The 23,382-nt window shown below is 44.5% G+C and overlaps 1 protein-coding gene across 1 annotated transcript; it reads left to right on the top strand.

The window, feature by feature from the left end:
* Positions 1 to 5,902: 5,902 nt before the first annotated feature.
* LOC119825754 (eukaryotic translation initiation factor 3 subunit C) lies at positions 5,903 to 18,782 on the top strand. The gene is made up of 21 exons (XM_038346841.1): positions 5,903 to 6,053; positions 6,180 to 6,323; positions 7,786 to 7,851; positions 7,944 to 8,133; positions 8,758 to 8,883; positions 9,226 to 9,280; positions 10,021 to 10,127; positions 10,661 to 10,788; positions 11,510 to 11,669; positions 11,800 to 11,903; positions 12,940 to 13,081; positions 13,257 to 13,382; positions 13,487 to 13,580; positions 13,896 to 14,086; positions 14,325 to 14,549; positions 15,274 to 15,637; positions 17,776 to 17,935; positions 18,029 to 18,094; positions 18,181 to 18,268; positions 18,358 to 18,520; positions 18,615 to 18,782. The coding sequence occupies exons 2-21, from the start codon at positions 6,223 to 6,225 to the stop codon at positions 18,695 to 18,697; spliced, it is 2,739 nt and encodes a 912-aa protein (XP_038202769.1). The 5' UTR covers positions 5,903 to 6,053; positions 6,180 to 6,222; the 3' UTR covers positions 18,698 to 18,782.
* The last annotated feature ends 4,600 nt before the right edge of the window (positions 18,783 to 23,382 follow it).

The raw sequence follows: 23,382 nt of genomic DNA, 5'->3' as shown, positions 1-23,382 counted from the left end.
AACAGCACTGTTCATACTAAAAAAAAAAAAAACCTGAAATCCAAATGTCCATCAACTAACAGATGGATGAATATAGCTGCATAGCCTTGCAATGAAATAATATTCAGGCATAAAAAGAATGACGTATTGAGAAGGAAGTAGGCTTGCAGCTTGGAGGGCTGTGAGTGACTGAGTAGAGAGAGGATAGGATAGAAAACAAATGGCACAAATGCCCAGCAGACTGGTACGGGTGTAATCCCAGCAGTCAGGAGACTGGAGCAGGAGGAATGGGCATTACAGGCCAGCCTGGGCTACACAGTAAGACCCTATCAGCAAATGAAGTCTTCCTTCCTTGTTCTCTATCTCCAGAATTCCACTATGAAGTCCAGGCTGGCTTAAACTTGAGATCCTCCACCTCAGTTTCCTGAAGGTTTGGAATTTAGGTGCATGCTGCCATGCCTGGCTCAGAATTTCTTTCAATTCACTTTTTTTTTTTTTAACAAAAAGAAAATGGTGGTTTTGTTTTCAACTTATTTGTTTGTTTTCTGAGTGTTTTGCCTGCGTGTATTATGTGTACTATGTATGTACCTGGTGCCCAAGGAGGCCAGAGGATGGCATTACATCTCCTAGAACTAGAGTTATGGATGATTGGGAACCACCATGGGGGTGACAGAAACTGAAGCTGGATCCTTTGCAAGAACAACAAGTTCTATTACCCATTCAGCCATCTCTCTGGCCACTTAGTTTTGTTTTTGAGACAGGGATCGTGTAGCCCAAACTGGCTTCAAACCTGATTCCTTTCATGCCCAGCCAGGATTTCTTCTGAAGGTGAAAAATGTGATCTCAGATTGTGGACACATTCACAGGCATCTGTGTGAACACACTCACAGGCATCTGTGTGAACACACTCACAGGCATCTGCGTGGACACACAGGCATCTGTCTGAACACACTCACAGGCATCTGCGTGGACACACAGGCATCTGTGTGGACACACTCACAAACATCTGTGTGGACACACTCACAGACATCTGTGTGGACACACCCACAGGCATCTGTGTGGACACACAGACATCTGCGTGGACACACTCACAGGCATCTGTGTGAACACACTCACAGGCATCTGTGTGGACACACTCACAAACATCTGTGTGGACACACTCACAGGCATCTGTGTGGACACACCCACAGGCATCTGTGCGGACACACTCACAGGCATCTGTGTGGATACACTCACAGGTATCTTTGTGGACACACTCACAGGCATCTGTGTGGACACACCCACAGGCATCTGTGCGGACACACTCACAGGCATCTGTGTGGACACACTCACAGGCATCTTTCATTATACTAAAGACCATTTGTATAGCCTGTGAAGTGTGTCTCAATAGAGTTATTTGAAATGTTTTGATTGGGACTGGGTGAGGTGAGTTTCATGCCAGTTAGGGATACATAGTGAGACCCTGTCTCCCAAAACAAGGCAAAAACAATTTTAAAAAAAAAGTTTAATTGGGACTGAGGAAATGACTCAGCAGTTAAGAGCGCCTGCTGCTTCTGAAGGGGAGTCAGGTATGGTTCCAGCACCCACACCGTGGCTCAGAGTCAACTGTAACCCCAGTTCCAGAGGATCCAGCACCCTCTTATGACTTCTGCAGGAACCAGACACAGACATACAATACAGGTAGATAAAATATCCAAAGAAATAATTTTTAAGATTAAAAATAAAGGGCTAGAGGGCTGGAGAGATAGCTCAGTGGTTAAGAGCATTGCCTGCTCTTCCAAAGGTTCTGAGTTCAATTCCCAGCAACCACATGGTGGTTCACAACCATCTGAAATGAGATATGATGCCCTCTTCTGGCCTGCAGGCAGACACACAGACAGAATATTGTATACATAATAAATAATTTTTTTAAAAAAGGGCTAGAAAGGTGGCTCAGTTGTTTGGAGCACTTACTGGTCTTTCAAAGGGCCCTGATTTGATTCCCAGCATCCACAGAGCAGCTTGCAGCTGTCTGCAACTACAGAGTCAAGGGATCTGATGCCTTCTTCTGGCCAAATGGGTGTCAGGCACACATGTGGTGCACAGACATGCATGCATGTAATACACCCGTACAGATACAAAATAAACCTTGAGTTTGGATTTTGGACTTTTTTTTCTCGTTTTTTTTATTAAAGATTTCCATCTCCTCCCCTCCTTCTCCCCCTTCCCTCCCCTCCCTTCCACCCATACCCCTACTCCACCGCTCTCCAAGACAAAGAGCCATCAGGGTTCCCTTCACTATGTTAAGTCCAAGGTCCTCCCAGCTCCCCCTAAGTCCAGGAAGGTGAGCAAGATTTTGGACTTTTTTGAGACAAGGTTTGTTTATGTAACCTTGACTGTCCTGGAACTAGCTTTGTAGACCAGACTGTGATGAGCTCACAGAGATCCACCTGCCTCTGCCTCCCAAAGGCTGGGGTTTAGAGCACTGTGCCACCACCACCCAGCTAAAATATTTTAAATGTAAAGCAAACAAACAAACAAAACTGGTCATGGTGGTGCACGCCTTTAGACCCAGCATTAAAGAAGCAGAGGCAGGTGGATGTCTGTGAGTTTGAGGCCAGCGTGGTTCGCTTACTAAGTTGCAGGTCAGCCAGAGCTACACAGTGAGTTCGTCCCTCCCCTCTTCATATAGAGATGAAAGAATACAGTTCAGGAGTAGTGTTTGCCTAACACCCATGAGGTCCTAGATCAATTCCTAATAGTGAACGAATAAAGAGAAAGAAGACAGGATTGTGGACACTCATCAAAATGAAATATAATGCCAGGTATGTGGCTCATTCCTGTAATCCAAGCACTGGGACCCTAACGTGGGAGGAACATGAGGCAAGACCAGCTTGGGCTATTGAGTGAGACTCTCTCTCTCTCTTTCTTTCTATCTGTCTGTCTGTCTTTTACCCTCGAGAAAGGGATCTCTGTGTGGACCTGGCTGTCTTGGAACTCACTCTGTAGACCAGGCTGGCCTTGAGCTCACAGAGATTCACCTACCTTTGCGATTAAAGGCGTGCACCACCACAGCAAGGCTTGAGGTCCTTTCCTTTTTTTAAAGGGTTACTTCATGTTTTTTTTTTAAAAAATATCATGTGCATTAGCGTTTTGCCTGCATGTATATATGTCTGTGAAAGTGTCAGATCCTATGAAACTGGGGCCACAGACAGCTATGAGCTGTCATGTGGGTGCTGGGAATTGAACCTGGGTCCTCTGGAAAAGCAGCTGGTGCTTCCAACCTGAACCATCTCTCCAGTCTTGAGGTCCTTCCTTGAAAGAATGAAGGAAGGAAGGAAGGAAAGGAAAGAAGGAAGGAAGAAACCAGAAGGAAGGAAGGAAGAAGAAAGAAGGAGGAAGAGTAGGGAAACTTTTTCCATTCCCTGAAAGTTCTTGGCCTGAAGACATTATGTATACGTTTGTTGGTATGAAGAGAAAATAATGTATATTTTAAGAAAAAGCAAAGGGCTGGAGAGATGGTTCAGCAGTCAAGGACTTGCTCGTTTTCTAGAAGGCCCAGGTTCAGTTCCCAGAACACAAGTAGGGTCGTTTACAACTGACTGTAACTTCAGTCTCAGGGGATCTATTGTGCTCCTCTGGTCTCCACAGACACTGCATGCACACGGTTCCCATATACTTGGACAATACACATCAAACAAAAAAAGTCTTCTAAAAAAGGAAAATTCAGTAATTATCCTTTAAAAAAGGATAATTCAGTAATTCTCCAAGTTTGCTTCAGTAACAGTGGCTTTGTGTGCACATGTGTGTTTCCTCATACCCTTCTCAGGATCCTAAGTCAGTTAAAAAAGAAAAACAACCAAAACTTTACCAAAGGATGGTGGAAATGTGTGTTTTGCTACCCACATCACTGCAATTATTGATTTGGGATGAGCCCAAAAAGGGGTGGGGTGGATGTGTGTGGGTTTTACTGCTGTTTGACTGGGGCAGGGTCTTGCCATGTAGCCCAGGTTTCTGCTTCTGCCTCATCCTCCCAAATGGTTAGTAGTTAGTCATCTATAGTAATAATCAAACTTGTAGTCAAGTTAGAATGCTATCACTTCCTTCTCTTTCAGGGTTCCCGAGACATTTCACTCTGCCCACTCGTTCATAGAAAGAAGCCAGCCGGGCACCGAGTTATACATGATATCCACTATCTGCAGGCATTTCTGCTAAGGGACCAGAGATTTCTCTGAGGATCTCAGCCCATCTAGAGGTAGAGTCAGCCATCATAACTGACGTGGTAGCCCACGTCACGGAAATATTCTGGTAGTGTAATTCCAGTGTAAACAGAGGCTTCTCTTGCAGCTACAGGCATATTGGAGGTATTGGCCACCAGTGCTGTCCTCTCCATGACTGACTCTACCATCAACTTCCATAGTGAGCTTGGAAAGTCCCGAAGAACTTCGGACATCTCATTTCCTCTTTCAGCGCATCCTACATAGATGATCACGTCACTGTTGGAACACTTGGACAGAGACTGTGAAATCACTGTCTTTCCACAGCCAAAAGCACCTGGGAGAGCAGTAGTTCCTCCCTGAACACACATGTGGATTCTTTAAGTCTGCCCACTTTTACTCACTGTGTCCTGTGCCTGCACCATTGCTCAGTCACAAAAACCATTTTGTTAGTAAGTATGCATGAAATAACGCCTGAATGTGAGGGTGTGTTTTCATTATTGTTTTCATTATTGTTTTCATTACATTTAGAGAGACAGAGAGAGGGAGATTGCTCAGAGGACAAACATCAGGAGTCTGTTCTCCTTTTCCACTGTGACCCCAGAGAACTAAGGTTCTCAGATTTGGTGACAAGTGCCTTTTCTGCTGAATTTTCTCCTGGGTCCTATGGCTAGTATAGGCTCATTTTGCCCTTAGATTCTTACTCTGAAGTTCAGATGGGAGGCCAGAGCATTTTTCTTGGTCCAGTCTGGTCTCAAAACAGAGAGGACCAGGCAAGTACCATGGCAAGTCCCTAAAAACACAGTTAAGACCTAGACCTCACTTCATACACATACTTGGGCCTGGGCTAAATCACACACACACACACACACACACAGGCGATAGCCAAAAAATGACAAAGTCTGGGACACATCCAGACCAGACCTAACCAATTAGTAATATACTAATATGATTGCCCCTTTCATAAGCCAATCCTAAATAGAATGATCACACGGCTTTTAAAATTCCTGTAGCTGTGTTATGCCTAGATTGGGGACCTCCAAAAGACCACCATGGGGACCAAATCCCATATGTAAAAGTGAAGAACCTTTATTTCAAGCTTGAGGCTGTAGCATCCATGTGTCCTAAGTAGGAGTAGGTGATCAAAGAGTGACCAGCTTGGGCAGGGTAGGGTTTTTATCATAGTAATTGTTGGGAGTGATGGGATTTTTCAGAGTTCAAGACCGTGATTTGTCTAAAGCTGTCTTCTTGAAATAGAATTCTTGAAATGGAATAGGTACGTGCTGGACTCAAGGACATCTGGTGATCTTATCTAATAGTTGAGAGGTCTGGAATGTCAGTTACTTCCCTTAGACGCTGGGCTTTTCTGAATGACGTCAGCTTATGACTTTTCCTGGAATTCAGTGCTGCCTCCCAGTTTTTATGAAGCCTGTCACGTCAGCCGTGTGACCAAGCTATTCCAGCCCCACAGCTGTGCTTAAAAGGAGCTGAGAGATTCCTCTGGGTCGTTGCGACCCCACCTGCATGTAGTATAAACACTATTGCTGATTGCATTGTGACTGGTGGTCTTCTGGTGACTTCTCGAGGATCCTACAGAACCCAGTATCTTCCTGCTTCAGCCTCCCTAGTCTGGGGATTACAGACATAAGCCATCAGACAGGAACCACATTCTGTCTTTTCAGTCCTACAGCCTAGTGGCAGCGGTTTTTGGAAGGGACAAGTCAAAGAGCCTGCACAGCAAATAGATGGTGCAAAGACCGCTGGGAATTGTAGTTATTTGACGCAGTCTTTGGCGCTTTCCGGAAGTGACGCAGAATCAGTTCCTTTTCCGTCGTCGGGGCTGACTCGTGTTTTCCCGGGGAGTCCGTCGCACAGCTGGTTTGTGTCTCTTAGGCCTCGTGCTCCCCGGAGGGCGAGGGGGGCGGCGTGCTGGCGGAACCGGGTCGGGGTCGGGAGGTGATTGCCACGGTTGTCCGCCAGCCCTGACGCCGCGGTTTTCCTCAGGTTCCGGCCGCGCGAGCCTCAGCCCCTCAGCAGTGCCGTCGCCATGTCGCGGTTTTTCACCACCGGTTCGGACAGTGAGTCCGAGTCGTCCTTGTCCGGGGAGGAACTGGACACCAAGCCCTTCTCGGGGACCCACGGCAAACGGTGAGCTGGGGGAGCCGAGAGGCCGGGTTTGGCAGTTCGCGGGGCGGGGGGGGCCGAGTGGGCTGGGGGCGTCTGCCGAGGGCAGCTCTCCTAGCGGCTGCCGACTTTGGGGGTCCTCGCCGCGGTGCTAAGGACCGAGGACCCGAGGTTTCCCGCCTCTTGGTGTTGCATCAGAAGCCTGCATCTTGAGATTCCTCATTGCCTTGCCGGTGTCCTCCTCTCCGTGTCTGCGTCGCACTGGGCGTCGTAAAACTCTTCCCACCGAGAAGCCCTCAGTGACTTTGTATTCACGGAAACATTGACTGCTGCGTAGTGGTGTCTGGTCTGTTGTCCTGTCGTTGGAGTCTGCGTGAAAGTTGTTAAACGCTGCTGTGCTCGCCTTTATTTTACTGTCTTAACCCCCATCTCTGCGAATTAAAAATTTTTAAAGTTCTCAAAACTTCAGTTATTTTTCTGTGTGCCTATAGTGTTTTAATATATTATTATTATATAGTACCTCTCCAGAGACTTATGAATTGTAGATGAGGATATGTTATATAATAATGTAGTATTATATATATCTATGTGTGTGTATATATAAAATCTTATTTTTTATATATATAATCTTCATGTGACTACATTTCCATAGCACTGTTCAAAAATGAAAAACCATCAGGGAAAATTAACAAAAAGTATTTAAAAATATTAACTGTTCTGAATGAATGTTTTGGCCCATCTCACAACTTTTTAAAGAAATATTTATTATGTATACAGTGTTCTGTCTGCATACTTGCCTGTACGCCAGAATGCATTTTATCTCATTATAGATGGTTGTGAGCCATCATGTGGTTGCTGAGAATTGAACTCGGGACCTCTGGAGCAGTCAGTGCTCTTATAACCTCTGAGCCATCTATCCAGCTGCAAAAGTTTCTATTTATTTATTTATGTCCCAGACAGAATTTTGCTGTGTAGCCCTGATGTCCTGGAACTCACTCTATAGAGCAGGCTGGCCTCGAGCTCAGAAATCCACCCTCCTCTCCTGAATGCTCTATTAATGGTGTGTGCCACCACCACCCTGGAATCCACTAAAGCTTTTCTTACTAGTGGCTTCTCCTGTTTTGCTAAATGTTTCTTTTTAGGATCTGGTTCATGTACCAGCTCCTTGAAGGCTTTTCCATTTGTTAGGGTCGAGGTACCTTTTCTCTGCTTCTTTCTTAGGTACTTCTGTAGCCATGTGTGCCATTATGTAACCAGTTTCGTAGGGTATATACATACACACTTCAGTTGTTTGGGGGGGTACCCTTGTATATGCTGTGTGGGTTTGACTTAGGGCCATGTTGAAAGTTATGGCTGTTAAGCTGAGTATGAAGAGCAGAATCAGAAAAGAGGATGTGTGGATGCTCTAATTCTCTACCTGGTTTGTCTGGGAAAAGGAATCACGATAGATAAGAATGAAGGTTAATGGTCTCTTTCTTCCATACAGGCCTTTGTTACTGAGTGAAGATGAGGAGGATACAAAGAGAGTTGTCCGAAGTGCCAAGGACAAGAGGTGAGGCCACTGTAGGTTGGGTACTACGGGAGTTCTGATGTTATTTTCTCAGTGATAGACACAACCAATCTGGTATTGACCTCTCTGCCTAGGTTTGAGGAGCTGACCAACCTTATACGAACCATCCGTAATGCCATGAAGATTCGGGATGTCACCAAGTGTCTGGAAGAGTTTGAGCTCCTGGGAAAAGCGTATGGGAAAGCCAAGAGTATTGTGGATAAGGAAGGTGTCCCCCGATTCTATATCCGCATCCTGGCTGACCTCGAGGACTATCTTAATGAGGTGTGACTCCGTGAGGATACAGAGGGGGATGTGACCCCGGCTGTGCTCCTTTCCTGTAGCCAGGGTTCTCCTCGGGGTTCTTTGTCTTATTACATACAGTACCGTGCTCTCATAAAAGATGAGATAGAGCAGAAGAGAAACTTTTTAATTTAAAAAGAGCTCGATTATATTTATGGAGTATTTGTTTTGTTTTGTCTTTTTGAGACAGGGTTTCTCTGTGTAGCCCTGACTGTTCTGGAACTGGCTTTGTAGACCAGGCTGGCCTCATCTTCAGAGATCCACTTACCTTTGCCTCTGAGTGGTGGGATTGATGGGGTGTGACACCACTGCCCATGTTGTGTTTTGCTTTTGTTTTTTTAATCACCTTTTACTTACGGTTTTGTATTTGTAGTCGTGATATATAAAGAATCTTCAAAAAAATAAGTTAGTTAGGGTTGGAGATACAGGTCAGTTGTAGCGCACTTGCATTGGTTTAGTCCCCAGCATTACAAATAAAAAGTTACAGTCTTGGTTAATAGGTGGTTCGGGTGGTATCTAGACAGCAGGATCCCAAAATGTGACTATAAAGTTTTGGAAAATGCCACTGAGTCTTGGATCCCTGTTCTTCCTTTCTTATTGTGCTAGCTTTGGGAGGATAAAGAAGGGAAAAAGAAGATGAACAAGAACAATGCCAAGGCTCTGAGTACCTTGCGGCAGAAGATCCGAAAATACAACCGAGATTTTGAGTCACATATCACAAACTACAAGCAGGTGAGTCAGCTCGAGGCTAACTTCAGACTAGCAAAATGATCCTGTGACCAAACTCAGTACTAGTACATGGTGGCATGGCCAGAGAAAGAGCCATAACAAGCTCTTTGGGTTTGAGAAGGAGGATTGGTTATATTTAGCAGGCATTTTTGTTGTAGTTGAGATGGAGGTCTCACTATGTAGATCTGACTCTGCTGTAACTCACTGTGTAGATAAGCCTGGCCTCAGACTCAGAAATCTGCCTACCTCTGCCTCCTGAGTGCTGGGATTAAAGATGTGCATCACCATGCCTGGTTTATGGCAGGCATCCTGAATTCTTTTCTTCAATGCTTTTCTTCAATGCAGAACCCTGAACAGTCTGCAGATGAAGATGCAGAGAAGAATGAGGAAGATTCAGAAGGTGAGAGAGGATCCCTTGATTGCAGATTGTAAGGGCAAATAATTTTGTTCACTTTGCTGTGCAGACTTTTATTTTTGATTCGATCCGTGAGAAAGAACTTCCACAATACATGAAATTAGTAGAGAGAGATTTACTCTATAAGGAAGCTTAATTGAAACAAAGGAATAGAGTGGGAAGCCCCCAAGATGGGGTATTTCACCCGGGAATTTACCACTAGGCGTTCTGTATACAGCACCAGAACATGGAAATACACATCCCAGTAAATGTCACAGTGACAGACCTTACACATCACCAGCACAGCATCACAGGCACAGGCTTACATTCATCTGACTGCATGTCTCTCCCGGGTTGAAACAGCAGCAGCTAGAGGCGTTCTGAGGCAAGATTTTAAGCCTCAGGAACAAAGGGAGCTCATTGCTCAGTCATTGGCAATCGTCCAAACACCTGGTCCAGCATGCACGTCCACTCCCAGACACTGAACAGATGTCAAAGACGTGAAGCGCATCAACGGGTCTCTATCTTAATTAAAACAAAAACATTCCCCATTCTCAATTCTGAGAACTGGCCAGGTTCTCAAAACAGAGAAGAGGGGTCATCTACAGTTCATGCCTTAGACTGCAGAACCTTAACACAAGCCTCCTCACACAGATAGTTAGAAAGTCATGGGTTCCTTTGTTCTAGTTTCCCATTTCAATCTTGCTCTTTAACGTTCTAGCTCTTCTCTTCCCACCTCCTACCAGGCTCTTCCGATGAAGATGAAGATGATGATGGGGTCAGTGCTGCAGCTTTTTTGAAGAAGAAACAAGAATCTTCTGGAGACAGCCGAAAGTTCCTCAAAAAGATGGAAGTAAGATCCAGAGTTAGACTGGGAGGTGATTTGCTGCCAGAGGCTATTTGGGTCCTTGGAAGAAGAAACTTGATCTTGCAGTTCAGACAGTGAAAGTTAGGGAAATTGTATTGGAACACTAGGTGAATTGGAATCTTAACTGCCAGGCCCAGCACTGTGCTGGGGAGCTTTGTGGTACTTACTTTGGAATAATTTTTTTTGTGTGTGTATGTTCTGGTTTTTCGAGATAGGGTTTCTCTGTTCTGTTCTCTTGTTCTGTCTGTCCTGGACTTCACTTCGTAGACCAGGCTGGCCTCGAACTCACAGAGATCCACCTGCCTCTGCCTCCTGAGTGGTGGGATTAAGGACACACGCCACCATCTCCTGACCTCTTGGGGTAATTTATGATCTCCAGAGTTTTAGTGGTCGGTTTTACGTAATAGCTTGGTTCTATCAGTAACTGCTCTTTTTCTGGTAATCAAATGCCTGGAATGTGTGTCAGCAGGAGCAGAGAAAGTCTCTTGTTTTTCTCCTGATCCTTTCTTTCCTCTAAGGATGATGATGAGGACTCTGAAGATTCTGAAGATGATGAGGAATGGGACACCAGTTCTACCTCTTCTGACTCGGACTCAGAAGAAGAAGAAGGAAAACAGACTGTTCTGGCTTCAAAGTTCCTTAAAAAGTAAGGAGTAATGGGTTTGAGCATTACAGTGAGAGGGTAGAAAAGCCTTTATAATCATTTTGAAGGTTGTTGCTCTTTGTTTGCATGGAATCCCACTGCTCCCCTTTTATAGCCAGTTTTTAGATTCTAGTGCCTGATCATAAAGCTTGTCTTGAAAATACAGGATTTGTAGTCTTCAGAGTTCAAATCTTAACCACATTCTCATTACGAAACTCACATTTTAGGCATCTGTTAGTTATGTGATAGTGGACAAGCTACACCTTTTCAGTCTTGGGTTGTTTCCCAGGAGAGCTGTTTGAGGTAGTGTAGGGAGTGGCTCAGTGTTACTGAAAAGAGGGGTGAGGGTGTGGTTCACATAATCCCAAGCTAACTCAAAAAGATTCCAGTTATTATTCTTTATTATAAGGGGAAAACTCATGGATCAGGAACAAGAAGTTCTATGTCAGAGCTGTGGACATAATTTATAGTCACTTTAAACCAAGAGAATTCAACTTAATGAGTATACTTGGCATATGTGCAAGTCAGTTTTGGGCCTAGGTTTGTAGCTCAGTTGATATAGTGGTTACTTGCCATGCAGGGGGCCCGGGGTTCGATCCCTAAGCAGTATGTAAATTAAATATTGGTTTATATCTGTAACCCCAGCATTTGCAGGGAGAAGGAGGCCTCAGAGGTAGAGGGGCAAGGAGAGGATTCATCTTTCATCTCCCTTGTCTCCTTTCAGGGCACCCACTACAGAGGAGGACAAAAAAGCAGCTGAGAAGAAACGGGAAGACAAAGCCAAAAAGAAGCATGATAGGAAGTCTAAGCGCCCAGATGAGGAAGAGGAAGACAATGAAGGCGGGGAGTGGGAAAGAGTCCGTGGTGGTGTGCCACTTGTGAAGGTGAGGGTTTTGGAGTAAAGGAGACTGATTTAGGAAAGTGCACAAGTTCCACCTGGTTGGAGTGGGAAGGAGCTTAAAGAAAAAATAGATTTCTGTTGATGTATGTATGACCGGATATATTTTTGCCCAGGAGAAACCAAAAATGTTTGCCAAGGGCACTGAGATTACTCATGCTGTCGTCATCAAGAAACTGAATGAGATTCTGCAGGCCAGAGGCAAGAAGGGAACAGACCGGTGAGATTTGTGGCCTTGGCTCATGGCTACATTTTCAGAGTTTGACAACTTTTTTTTTAAATTGTTTTAATTGAACTATACATTTTTCTAAGCTCCCATCTCTTCCTCCCTTCTCCCATTCTACTCTCTGCCTTGACCCCCATGCTCCCAATTTACTCAGGAGATCTTGTCTTTTTTCTCCTTCCTATGTAGATCCATGTATGTCTCTCTTAGGGTCCTCTTTTGACAGCTTTCTTTACAACACAAACATTGATATGGAAATCATTCTGTTTTGAGAGAATATTATATGTGGGTTTTTTTTGGTTTTTCAAGACAGGGTTTCTCTGTGGCTTTGGAGCCTGTCCTGGAACTAGCTCTGTAGACAAGGCTGGTCTCGAACTCACAGAGATCCGCCTGCCTCTGCCTCCCGAGTGCTGGGATTAAAGGCGTGTGCCACCATCACCCAGCTATTATATGTGGTTGTATACTGGAAGCATACATGTCCATTTTCTGCTGCGTTCTCTTTTTATAACTTTGAACTACTGAACTTCTGTTACAGTTAATTAAATGGAAATGATACGTGTCTTTAGTTATTAGGTAACCAAAAAGATGGTAATAATCAAGACCTTTTATAAACAGCACTTCAGGATGGCTGGCATTACCATTGTTTCTGTTGGGAATTTAAAAGAGAAGCAAGGGTTGGGGATGTAGTTCCAGTTGGTTGTAGTTCAGTTAATAGAGTGCTTGCCTAGCATACATGAAGCCCCGGGTTTGAATCCTGACAGCACATAAAACCAGCTGTAATCCCAGCACTTGGGTGGTAAAGTCTTGAGAATCAGAAGTTGAAGGTCTTCCTAGCTACATAGCATGCTCAAGGACTGCCTGGGCTACATGGGACCTTGTCTCACAAGAACCCATAAATAAACAAGAAGCGCATACACAGATGGTGAAGATGTGGAATTGGCTGCTTTGCTGGTCTGAAAGGATAGCCTGCATAACAGTGAGACTGGCAGGTTTATCTTCAAAGCCTCACCCAGTTCTGTGTATGTCCCTCCAGTGCTACCCAGATTGAATTGCTTCAGCTGCTGGTTCAAATTGCTTCTGAAAACAACCTAGGAGAGGGTGTCATTGTCAAGATCAAGTTCAATATCATTGCCTCTCTCTATGACTACAACCCTAACCTGGCCACATACATGAAGGTGAGAACAACAGAAGAGTATAGCGGTTATGTTGGGGGGCTCATGAGAAAATACCTAGACTTTTAAGGTTTGGGGCCCACAACAGCCTTGTTGAAGGCCCTGTGATTCTTGGTGAATGGCTCTTCAGAAACAACATTTATCTATTATTTAACTTTGTCCCTTCATCTCTTGACAGCCAGAGATGTGGCAGATGTGCCTGGATTGCATCAATGAACTGATGGATATCTTGGTTGCACATTCCAACATCTTTGTTGGAGAGAACATTTTGGAAGAGAGTGAGAACTTAAACAATTTTGATCAGGTAAGGGGAGGGATTGGCAGGATAACTGGAAAGGCCTGGTGGAGACAAGAGTTGAATTTAGGCTAGGACCCTGGATTAATGTGTTTCTTCTTTGCATCCTTCAGCCACTGCGTGTACGTGGCTGCATCCTAACTCTGGTGGAGCGAATGGATGAAGAATTTACCAAAATAATGCAAAATACTGATCCTCACTCCCAAGGTAAGCCTAAGGAACCGGGCTTTGGTGAGAGGAACAGTGCTGGTGGTCATACTAACTCAGAGGTTTTGTAAGCATTACAGTCAGAGTGAAAGGGCAACCCTGGGGAGGCAAGTGGTAGACTTGTAGTCCTTGTTGACCCCAGAGTAGTCACTCAGCTACTTTCCTAAGCAGTGAGATGGTAAGCTCATGGGAGAGGGTGATGTTTTCAGGGTGTAACTATAGAGGGCAAATCAGAGTGGTTGGATTGACTGCAGACAGCTGGTTGGGAAAGCCAGTACTCACATCTGAGATGAGGGTGGATGTCCTCCCTACCAGAGTATGTGGAGCACCTGAAGGATGAGGCACAAGTATGTGCCATCATTGAACGTGTGCAGCGCTACCTGGAGGAGAAAGGTACCACTGAGGAAATCTGCCAGATCTACTTGAGGCGCATCCTGCACACTTATTACAAGTTCGATTACAAGGCCCATCAGCGTCAGCTTACTCCTCCTGAAGGGTCCTCAAAGGTGAGACTACTTGGCAATCATGTGAGGAGCGAGAGAAGTGTGAATTTGTCTTCTTTATCTGTTAGACCTTGACGGTAAGTCTTCTATCTCCCAGGGGACTTCTGAAGTAGGACAGGGAGGGAGTTGGAGAGATTGTACTGAGGTTGGGAAGAATTCCATGTTTTGTTGCTGGAGCCTCAGCCATTTAAAGCCATGGTCTTTGGTGGATAGCCATCACTGAGATCTTCCATTCTTCTAGTCTGAGCAAGACCAGGCAGAAAATGAGGGTGAGGACTCAGCTGTGTTGATGGAAAGACTCTGCAAATACATCTATGCCAAGGACCGCACAGACCGGATCCGTACCTGTGCCATCCTCTGCCATATCTACCATCATGCTCTCCACTCGCGCTGGTACCAGGCTCGTGACCTCATGCTCATGAGCCACTTGCAGGACAACATTCAGCATGCGGATCCACCAGTGCAGGTGGGTGGGGGAGATTTCTGGCCTTCATGGTGAAGGAGAAGCCAGGCCTTGGGCCGCTGTCCTCTGTTAGGTAAATAGACTCAATAAGAATTATCACCTGTTTAGCGAGTGCAGACCCAGACAGGTGCTTGGTCTTTTCCAAATCTTAACAGATCGTCCTTTCCTTCTCCTTTTCCTAAACATCGTTCTGGTTCGCCTTCATGTCCCCTTTGTCTTTCTGTGAGTTTCTTAGTATGACAACCAGAGTAACGCTGTTGAGTCAGATTTTATCCACCAGCTTGCTCAGAACTTTCCCGTGGCTTCCTGTCTTTAATCCTGCTTTACACATGCTCTAAGGTCTTTGACAAGTCTCAGCTACATCACTCTTGTTCTTCACGTGTACTTGTTCAGTCATTCATCTGCACCACAGCATTCCCTTTTTCTAGTGTGGACTTTATCCGTGTTAACTGTGTGGCTTCTTTAGTTCTTAGCTATACTTCACAATGAAGCCTTTATCAGATTGTCAGCCTGTCATCATACAAACTCACTTTTTAAACCGTCCCCTCAGTTTATTTTTCTCCTTAGCTTACATTATTATTCTCATAGTAATTTTGTCCTCTAGAATGGAAGATAGGCCTTATCTCTGGCCCTGGCCTACTGCTCAAACAAAATAGATGCTTTATGTGTATTTGCTGAATAAATGAATAGTTTGCCTGTGGCTATCACCTCTGCTCTTTGTGCTCAGATCCTGTATAACCGTACCATGGTGCAGCTGGGCATCTGTGCCTTCCGCCAAGGCCTGACAAAGGATGCACACAATGCCCTTCTGGATATCCAGTCAAGCGGTCGTGCCAAGGAACTTCTGGGGCAGGGTCTGCTGCTGCGCAGCCTACAGGAACGCAACCAGGAACAGGAGAAGGTAGAGCGACGCCGACAAGTGCCCTTTCATCTGCACATCAACCTGGAACTGCTGGAGTGTGTTTATCTGGTGTCTGCCATGCTCCTGGAGATCCCCTACATGGCTGCCCATGAGAGTGATGCCCGACGACGCATGATCAGCAAGCAGTTCCATCACCAACTGCGGGTAGGCGAGCGGCAGCCCCTGCTTGGTGAGTGTGACACTCTGCAGTCCTGTACACATATTGGATCTTTGTTTACAGGCAACTTTGCTTGCCCGTAAGCCTTAAGAGAAGTTGATGGTATAACTTCCTCACAAGATGATTGCATTTGATTTCTAGTTTATATTGATGCCTCCTCTGCCTGGCACGGTCTCTGAGAAATAATAATTTGTTACTCAAGACATAGTGAGTTTGAGATCAGCCTAGTCTACAATGAAAGTTCCAGGCTACCCAGAGCTACTTAGTAATCCTGTCTCAATAAAACAATATTTATTAGATTTTCATTAAGTAATAAAACATGATGTGTATTTTTGTTACCTTTCACCTGATGATAAATCTGCAGTATGGCGAACATAAATGGTTTATCCTTGTTTAGTGCAGTTAATATTTTCCTTTTTTTTCAACTTCATGTGCATTATCTTTGAACCAAAACAAGCATAGTATGGTTTTATCAGCCAAGAATCTTAACATTGGTTTCTTTAATTACTGTTTTTTTAGTTTTTGTTTTTAGTGCATGGTCTTACCATGTATAGTGCCCAACCTGAAACTTATGGTATAGACCAGGCTGGCCTTAAACTCAAAAAGATTTACTTGCCTTTTTCTATGGTGCTGGGGTTAAAGGTGTATGCCCATTTCTATTCATCTATAGTCTGTCACATTCCACCTGTCCTGCTTCTTGTCTCTTGGTGGCTCTCTATCTCACACCTAGATTCATCACGAGTTTCCTCTCTTTGCCTAGGAGTCCTGCTTAGCTCTTGGCCATTCAGCTCTTTATTAAAGCAATCACAGCAATATAACTTCACACAGTGTACAAATATCCCACAACAGGTAATATAAGAATAAGTAAGGTTGCCAGGTGGTGGTGGCACACACCTTTAATCCTAGTACTTGGGAGGCAGAGACTGGTAGATCTCTGAGTTTGAGGCCAGCCTGGTCTGCAAGAGCTAGTTACAGGACAGGCTCCAAAGCTACAGAGAAACCCTGTCTCGAAAAACCATAAATGAATAAAATTGTAAAGCTTGGTAGATATTATCCTATTTGAAATATGTTAAGCTTTTTTGCTTTAATTTTGAGGCAGGGTTTCCCTGTGTAGCCCTAGCTGTCCAGGAACTAACTCTAGACCAGGCTAGCCTCTTATCTCATAGGTCCTCCTACCTCTGCCTCTCGCATGCTGGGTTTAAAGGCGTACACCACCTCAAACATTTTACACAGCTCAAACATTTTTTTTAATGTGTATATGTCTTTGCCTGTGTGCATTTATGTGTACCATATGCATACGGGTGCCAGCAAAGATCATAATAGGGTATCAGATTTTCTGAAACTAGTTATAGATGCTTGTGGATGCTAACAGTCAAACTTAGGTCCTGCTCAAGAGCAGGAAGAACACTTTAACTGCAGAAGAGCCATCTGTCCAGCCCCAAGATCTTACACCCTTTTCTTTTTAATTATTTTATGTGTATGTGTATTTTGCCTGCATGTATGCCCACATACTACGTACCTACAGAGGGAAAAAGAAGGTGTTGCATCTGCTGAAACTTAAGTACAGAGGATTGTGAACCACCGTGTAGGTACTGAAAATTGAACACAGGTCCTCTGGAAGAGCAGTCAAGTGCCTTTGACTACTGAGTCATCTCTCCAGCCCCTAGACTTTTTGTTTTGTTTTTCGAGACATGGGCTCCCTGTGTGGCTCTGGGTGTCACAGAATTTACTCTGTAGACCAGTCTGGCTTCAAACTGAGGTCTGCCTGCCTCTGCTGGGATTAAAGGCATGCTCTACCACCACCCGGTAACTCTTTTTAAGGTCAAGGAACTTTAAGAGAATCTGATGAAAAGCTGTGGGCCTTTTTCCTAGGAAAATGCACATGAGTGTATCCACAGCAACCATTTGTCAGCAGTTTCAGGGGAGTCAGTAATCCTTTGAAACATTTGTATGGATTGGTTCACACTAAAGTCAGTGTCTTCAGCTATTAAGTGACTTGTACAGTCCTGTGGCTACTCAGTGGAGTGCTGGAAAGTCTCTAGTCTGGTTATTTGCCCTTATGGCCTCTGCTTCTCCTTAAACAATACTCATGTGGGCAGGAGTCATAGTCCCAAGTTTCTTTCAGTCCTGCCTTATTCTTCCCCTTTCAGGTCCTCCTGAATCCATGAGGGAGCATGTGGTTGCTGCCTCCAAGGCCATGAAGATGGGTGACTGGAAGACCTGTCACAGTTTCATCATTAATGAAAAGATGAATGGGAAAGTGTGGGACCTTTTCCCTGAGGCTGACAAAGTTCGCACCATGCTAGTTCGGTGAGCAGTAGAGGAAACCATGGTAGATGGGAAGGAAAAGATTGGCTGGTCTCCTTCCCTTGGGACCTCACCTTTTCTGCCCTCTCCTCACAGGAAGATCCAGGAAGAGTCACTGAGGACCTACCTCTTTACCTACAGCAGTGTCTATGACTCGATCAGGTAGAGCGGGCTCTGGGGGTGCAGAGTCCCAGCTTTGTCATCAGGGTTCCTTACTAACAGCCCTCTTTCCTGCCTTATTTCCCCAGTATGGAGACGCTGTCAGATATGTTCGAGCTGGATCTTCCCACTGTTCACTCCATCATCAGCAAGATGATCATTAATGAAGAATTGATGGTGAGGGCCGGAGGTGGTGGGTTGAGCAGGTCACAAAGAAGCCAATATAGTTTGACCTATATCCTGCCTGTCCCTCTCACTCCCGTCAGGCTTCCCTGGACCAGCCGACACAGACAGTGGTGATGCACCGTACTGAGCCCACTGCCCAGCAGAACTTGGCTCTGCAGCTGGCTGAGAAGCTTGGCAGCCTAGTGGAGAATAATGAACGGGTATTTGACCATAAGCAGGGAACCTATGGTGGCTATTTCCGAGGTGAGTGGCTCCATTTCTCCATTCTTCGAGGATCCTTGAACCTTTGTCTCTCCACTCACTCACGCCCTCTTTCCAATGTGCTTTTCACCTGCAGACCAAAAGGATGGCTACCGAAAAAACGAAGGCTATATGCGCCGTGGTGGCTACCGCCAGCAGCAGTCTCAGACAGCCTACTGAGTTCTCCGCTTCTGATCCTGTGACCAGACTACTTAGCTTTTCATTCCTAAATTCACCCAGTCATTAAAGGTCTGTTGAGAATTTATATAGTTGTTGTCTGCTTATTGCCATATAGCTGTGTTGGACTCATTTGCCAAACATGTTTTTGAGTTTCCACCCCATGATAGATGCCAGGTTCAGATGCAGGATGAATTTCACATGCTCGTCAGTTGGGAGGGCTGCTGCTCTTCAGTGTTCTCAGGAAAATGTCATAATGTGTTTAACAAGAATATGAACCAGGTGATGGTGGCTCAAACCTATAATCCCAGCGCTTGGGATGCAGAGGCAGGTGGGCCTCTGAGTTTAAGGCCAGCCTGGACTACAGAGTGAGTTCCAGGACTACACAGAGAAACCCTGTCTCGGAGGGGGATGTCTAAAGGAGGTAGGTGTAGTGATGAGGCGAGCAGGCCTGCTTTTTGTCCTGTCTGGCTTCCACACGGCTAGCTTTACACCCGAAATAACAACACAAACAGTATTCATTTAAACACTGCCTGGCCCATTAGTTTCAGCCTCTTATTAGCTAATTCTCACATTTTGCTTTAACCCATATTTAGTAATGTGTGTAGCACCACTAGGTGGTATCTTTTTTTTAATATTTATTATGTATACAATATTCTGTATATGTGTGTATGCCTGCAGGCCAGAAGAGGGCACCATACCCCATTACAGATGGTTGTGAGCCACCATGTGGTTGCTGGGAATTGAACTCAGGACCTTTGGAAGAGCAGGAAATGCTCTTAACCTCTGAGCCATCTCTCCAGCCCCACGAGGTGGTATCTTACTGGGAAAGATTCAGCATGTCTGACCTGGTGGCTGGCTCCATGGCAACTGTCTCAGAGAGGAGAGGCATGGCGATTGCCTGAGGCATCTTGCCTCACTCCCAGCATCCTGTTCTGTCTACTCCACCCACCTATGTTCTAACCTATCAGGCCAAGCATTTACTTTATTATTTAACCAATGAAATCATCAGATAGATAGAAAACACACCTATATCATTTCCCCTTTTTCTGTTTAAACAAAAAAGAAAGGCTTTCACTTTAACATAGTAAAATTACATATAACAAAACAGTTATCAAGTAAGAATTACAGTTACAATATTTATTTTATCTTTTATCATAACAAAGGAAAACAACTATAACTGTCTATTCTTCAACTCCATCAAAGACTCCAGAAGGATATAATATTATCTAAGTAAATGAGTTACTTCTCTTACAAAACTCTAGAAATCACAGAGACATCTCGCTGCCTGGACAGTCACCCAAAGTTCTCTGTACCATTGGGGCATCCATCTTCGGCCTACAGGCCCATAGTTTCCAGCAGACAGTTCCATGAAGCAGGAAATTTTCAAAGGCAGTTCAGTCACTTTCTGCTGTGTCCTGCAGAATGTCTCGCAGACTCTTTCATGAATCAGGAACCCCGAAAGATCTCACCTTTAGGCAAGTTCAGCAGTCCTCTCTCTGAGGGTTTTCTGTGTCCAGTTTATGCAATAGTCCAGGCAAGAGCAGTTTCTTGCCCAAATGGCTATCAAACTCCATAAAGAGCCTCTTCAATGCCCATCTTCCTTTTGAAGTAGATTGGTGCTGCCAGGAATAGACGTGTCTCATTGTCATGAAAAGCCCTAAGTTATTAAAACATTTAAATGCCATATTCTGTAGTCTTTGAAAGATATTAGGAATGCCTATTTAACTGAAATATAGCTCTATAAATCTAGAAAATATAGCCAGGCGGTGGTGGCGCACGCCTTTAATCCCAGCACTTGGGAGGCAGAGGCAGGCGGATCTCTGTGAGTTCGAGACCAGCCTGGTCTACAAGAGCTAGCTCCAGGACAGGCTCTAAAAGCTGCAGAGAAACCCTGTCTCGAAAAACAAAACAAAAAAAAAATCTAGAAAATCTAACATGACTGCAAGCCTAACTATTATCAATGATTATCCATTAACAACCTATATTTCCTAATTATACATTACATTTTTAAATGAACTACACAATCACAATACCTTAATATCAGAAATACATATACACATAACAAAATTGACCTTAAATTTATATCAACAGGTAGGTATATTGAACAGGATATGATTATGGGGTATAGTGTACAGGAGGTATAGTGGACCTGGAGTGGGGTGGGTAGTGATTTGTCAGGCAGGGGTAGTTCAGACCACTGTGGTCCAGTGATCAGCAGAGATGCACCAGTTAATGTAGGCCAAGTGCCATGATCACAGTGAACATTGAGAAACTGAGTGACTTATTGAAAGCCTATTTTTATTTTTCTGCTAATTTGTATGATTCCTGCTGCTTGTGTTTTATGTTTTGGTGCTCAGTAGATAGGAAGTTTTGTTTTTTGGGTTGTTTTTATTTTTTTCAAGACAAGGTTTCTCTGTTACCCTGGCTGTCCTGGAGCTTGCTCTGGTCCCAGTTCATAGAGATCTCCCAAGTGGTATCAAAGGCATGCGCCACCACTCCTGGCTCGAGGAAGTGTTTTGTTGTTTTTTTTGTTCTCCCCCACCCCCTAAGACAGTTCTCTATGTAGTCGTGGCTGTCTTGAAACTTGCTCTGTAGACTGGGCTGGCCTGGAACTCAGAGAGCTGCCTGCCTGTGACTCCCAAGGGCTAGGGCTAAAGGCATGTAACACCACCACCCAATGATACCAAGTTTTAATAAAATGTATGTGGAAAAGGTCATTTTGCAAGATGAGTTTACATGAGTAACTGCAACAGCAGTCATGAGACAGCTCAGTATCAAGAATTTACTGAGTATGGAGTTGAGGAGTTATGTTCCAGCCTGTGTCTTGTTTCTCACTGGAGATAGAAAGAAATGAGAAAAATTACGAGAAGTACCATCAACTTTGCAAACTATAAGCAGATTGGGGACTCAGAACTTTATGTGTTCCACACAGGTAGTTAAGACTTCCTGGTATTTTTCCTTTCTTGTGGCTTTTTTTAACCTTTAAGGTCAAACTGAGGACTAGGCAAAAGGACTGTAAGTTAGGAGTGTGGTAGGTGAATCCATTCCCTTCTCTCCAAGTATAGGCAGCAGTGGCTGTGGAGCCTGGCTCTGGCAACTAAAAATGTTGACAGTAGAGGGGTGAGCCACCACTTAACACTTTTGTTGTGGTTTAGCCTAAGGATGTCCTCTACCACAGAGCTGTAACGGTGTTAGAAGCCTCAAAACTTTAACAGTTCTGCCCTTCCGGTAGGTGTCAGTTGTCCACACACAAATGTGAGTACTTGAGGGTTTGCGGGAGGGAGGGGGTGTATTGTTTGAGATGGGGATCTTTCTATTTTTCCTGACTGTCCTAGAACTCTCTGTGTAGACATCCTGCCCTGGAACTCCAGAGAAGTGCTGGGACGAAAGGCATGTACCACTACACCAGAAAGTAGTTGAAATTTAACAATCTAGCAATGGAGTATTCAATATACCCTAGAGTAACCTGCTTATTTCATGAGCGTAAACAGCAACGGTGTCTAACAAGTGAAACCTGTCAGCTTATTGTAAGAACTATGCACCCTGACCAAGTAAGAGTTAGACCAGGAACACAGGTTTTAGCACCAAGGGTGTCTAGAAGTTTGATTCAAATGGATCTAAATAAGGAAGGAAATAGGATACTAATTTTCAGATGACACAATTCATTATGTAGAACATAAAAAAGAAATCTCAAGAAACTAGAGAGATGGCTTAGCAGTTAAGAGTACTTGCTCTTTCAGAAGACCTGGGTTTGATTCCCAGCACCCATGTTAGGTAGATAACAACTGTCTGTCACCCCAGCTCCTGGGTACTTAACATTCACAGACACCTCCGCTTCATGCACAGACACTAACATCTACACATAACTTAATAAAAAAAAAAATTTTAAAGAAAAACCAAAAATGTTAAGACTAAGCCTAAGAAATGAATTCAGCAAAATTGTAAGATTAAAAGAAATCAGATGCATACATTGGAGACACATTAAGGGACAGGAGTATAGCTCAGTAAGCCTGGAGTGTGGAAGGTAGGTAAGTGTGCATCTGTGACTTCCTGGGATTTTACCTAAGACCAGTTTGGAGAGCCTATGGATCTACCAAGTTATCTAGGGGAACCTGGGTAATTCAAGGCAGCTGTCTGCTGCTTTACGTACCTAGTTATCTAGGGGAACCTGGGTAATTCAGAGGCAGCTGTCTGCTGCTTTACGCACCTAGAGTAAGAGCCTTTCAGTCTTCTGAATTTCTGAGTTTCCTCAGTCTTGGGAATGTTTTGATTAGAACAGACACTGCTGCACTAAAGAAAATAAGGTAAAGACACTTGTTTGGTGACAGCATTTCCCTACTGTGTTAACTCTATCACTGACAAAATACTGAGAATTAAAGGGGAAAGAGGCTTGATTGTTGGCTTACAGTTCTTAAGTTTGAATTCATGGTGTCTATTTTGTTGCTGTGAAGAGACATCGTGACCAAGGCAATTATAAAAGAAAGCTAACAGCTGGGCATGATGATACACAGCTTTGACCCCAGATCTAGGAGACATAGGCAGGTGGATAAAACATTTAATTGGAGCCTTTGCTTACAGTTTCAGAGAATGAGTCCATGACCATGATGGTAGGGAGCATGGTGGCAGGCAGGCCTAGTGCTGGCTGGAGGCAGTAGCTGAGAGCTTACATCTTGTCTACAAGTAGG

This window comes from Arvicola amphibius, chromosome 1 (genome assembly GCF_903992535.2).
Source record: "Arvicola amphibius chromosome 1, mArvAmp1.2, whole genome shotgun sequence".
In the NCBI taxonomy this organism is placed as follows: Eukaryota; Metazoa; Chordata; class Mammalia; order Rodentia; family Cricetidae; genus Arvicola; species Arvicola amphibius.
Note: the sequence above shows the minus strand (reverse complement) of the source record. Positions and strands in the feature narration are given on the sequence as shown.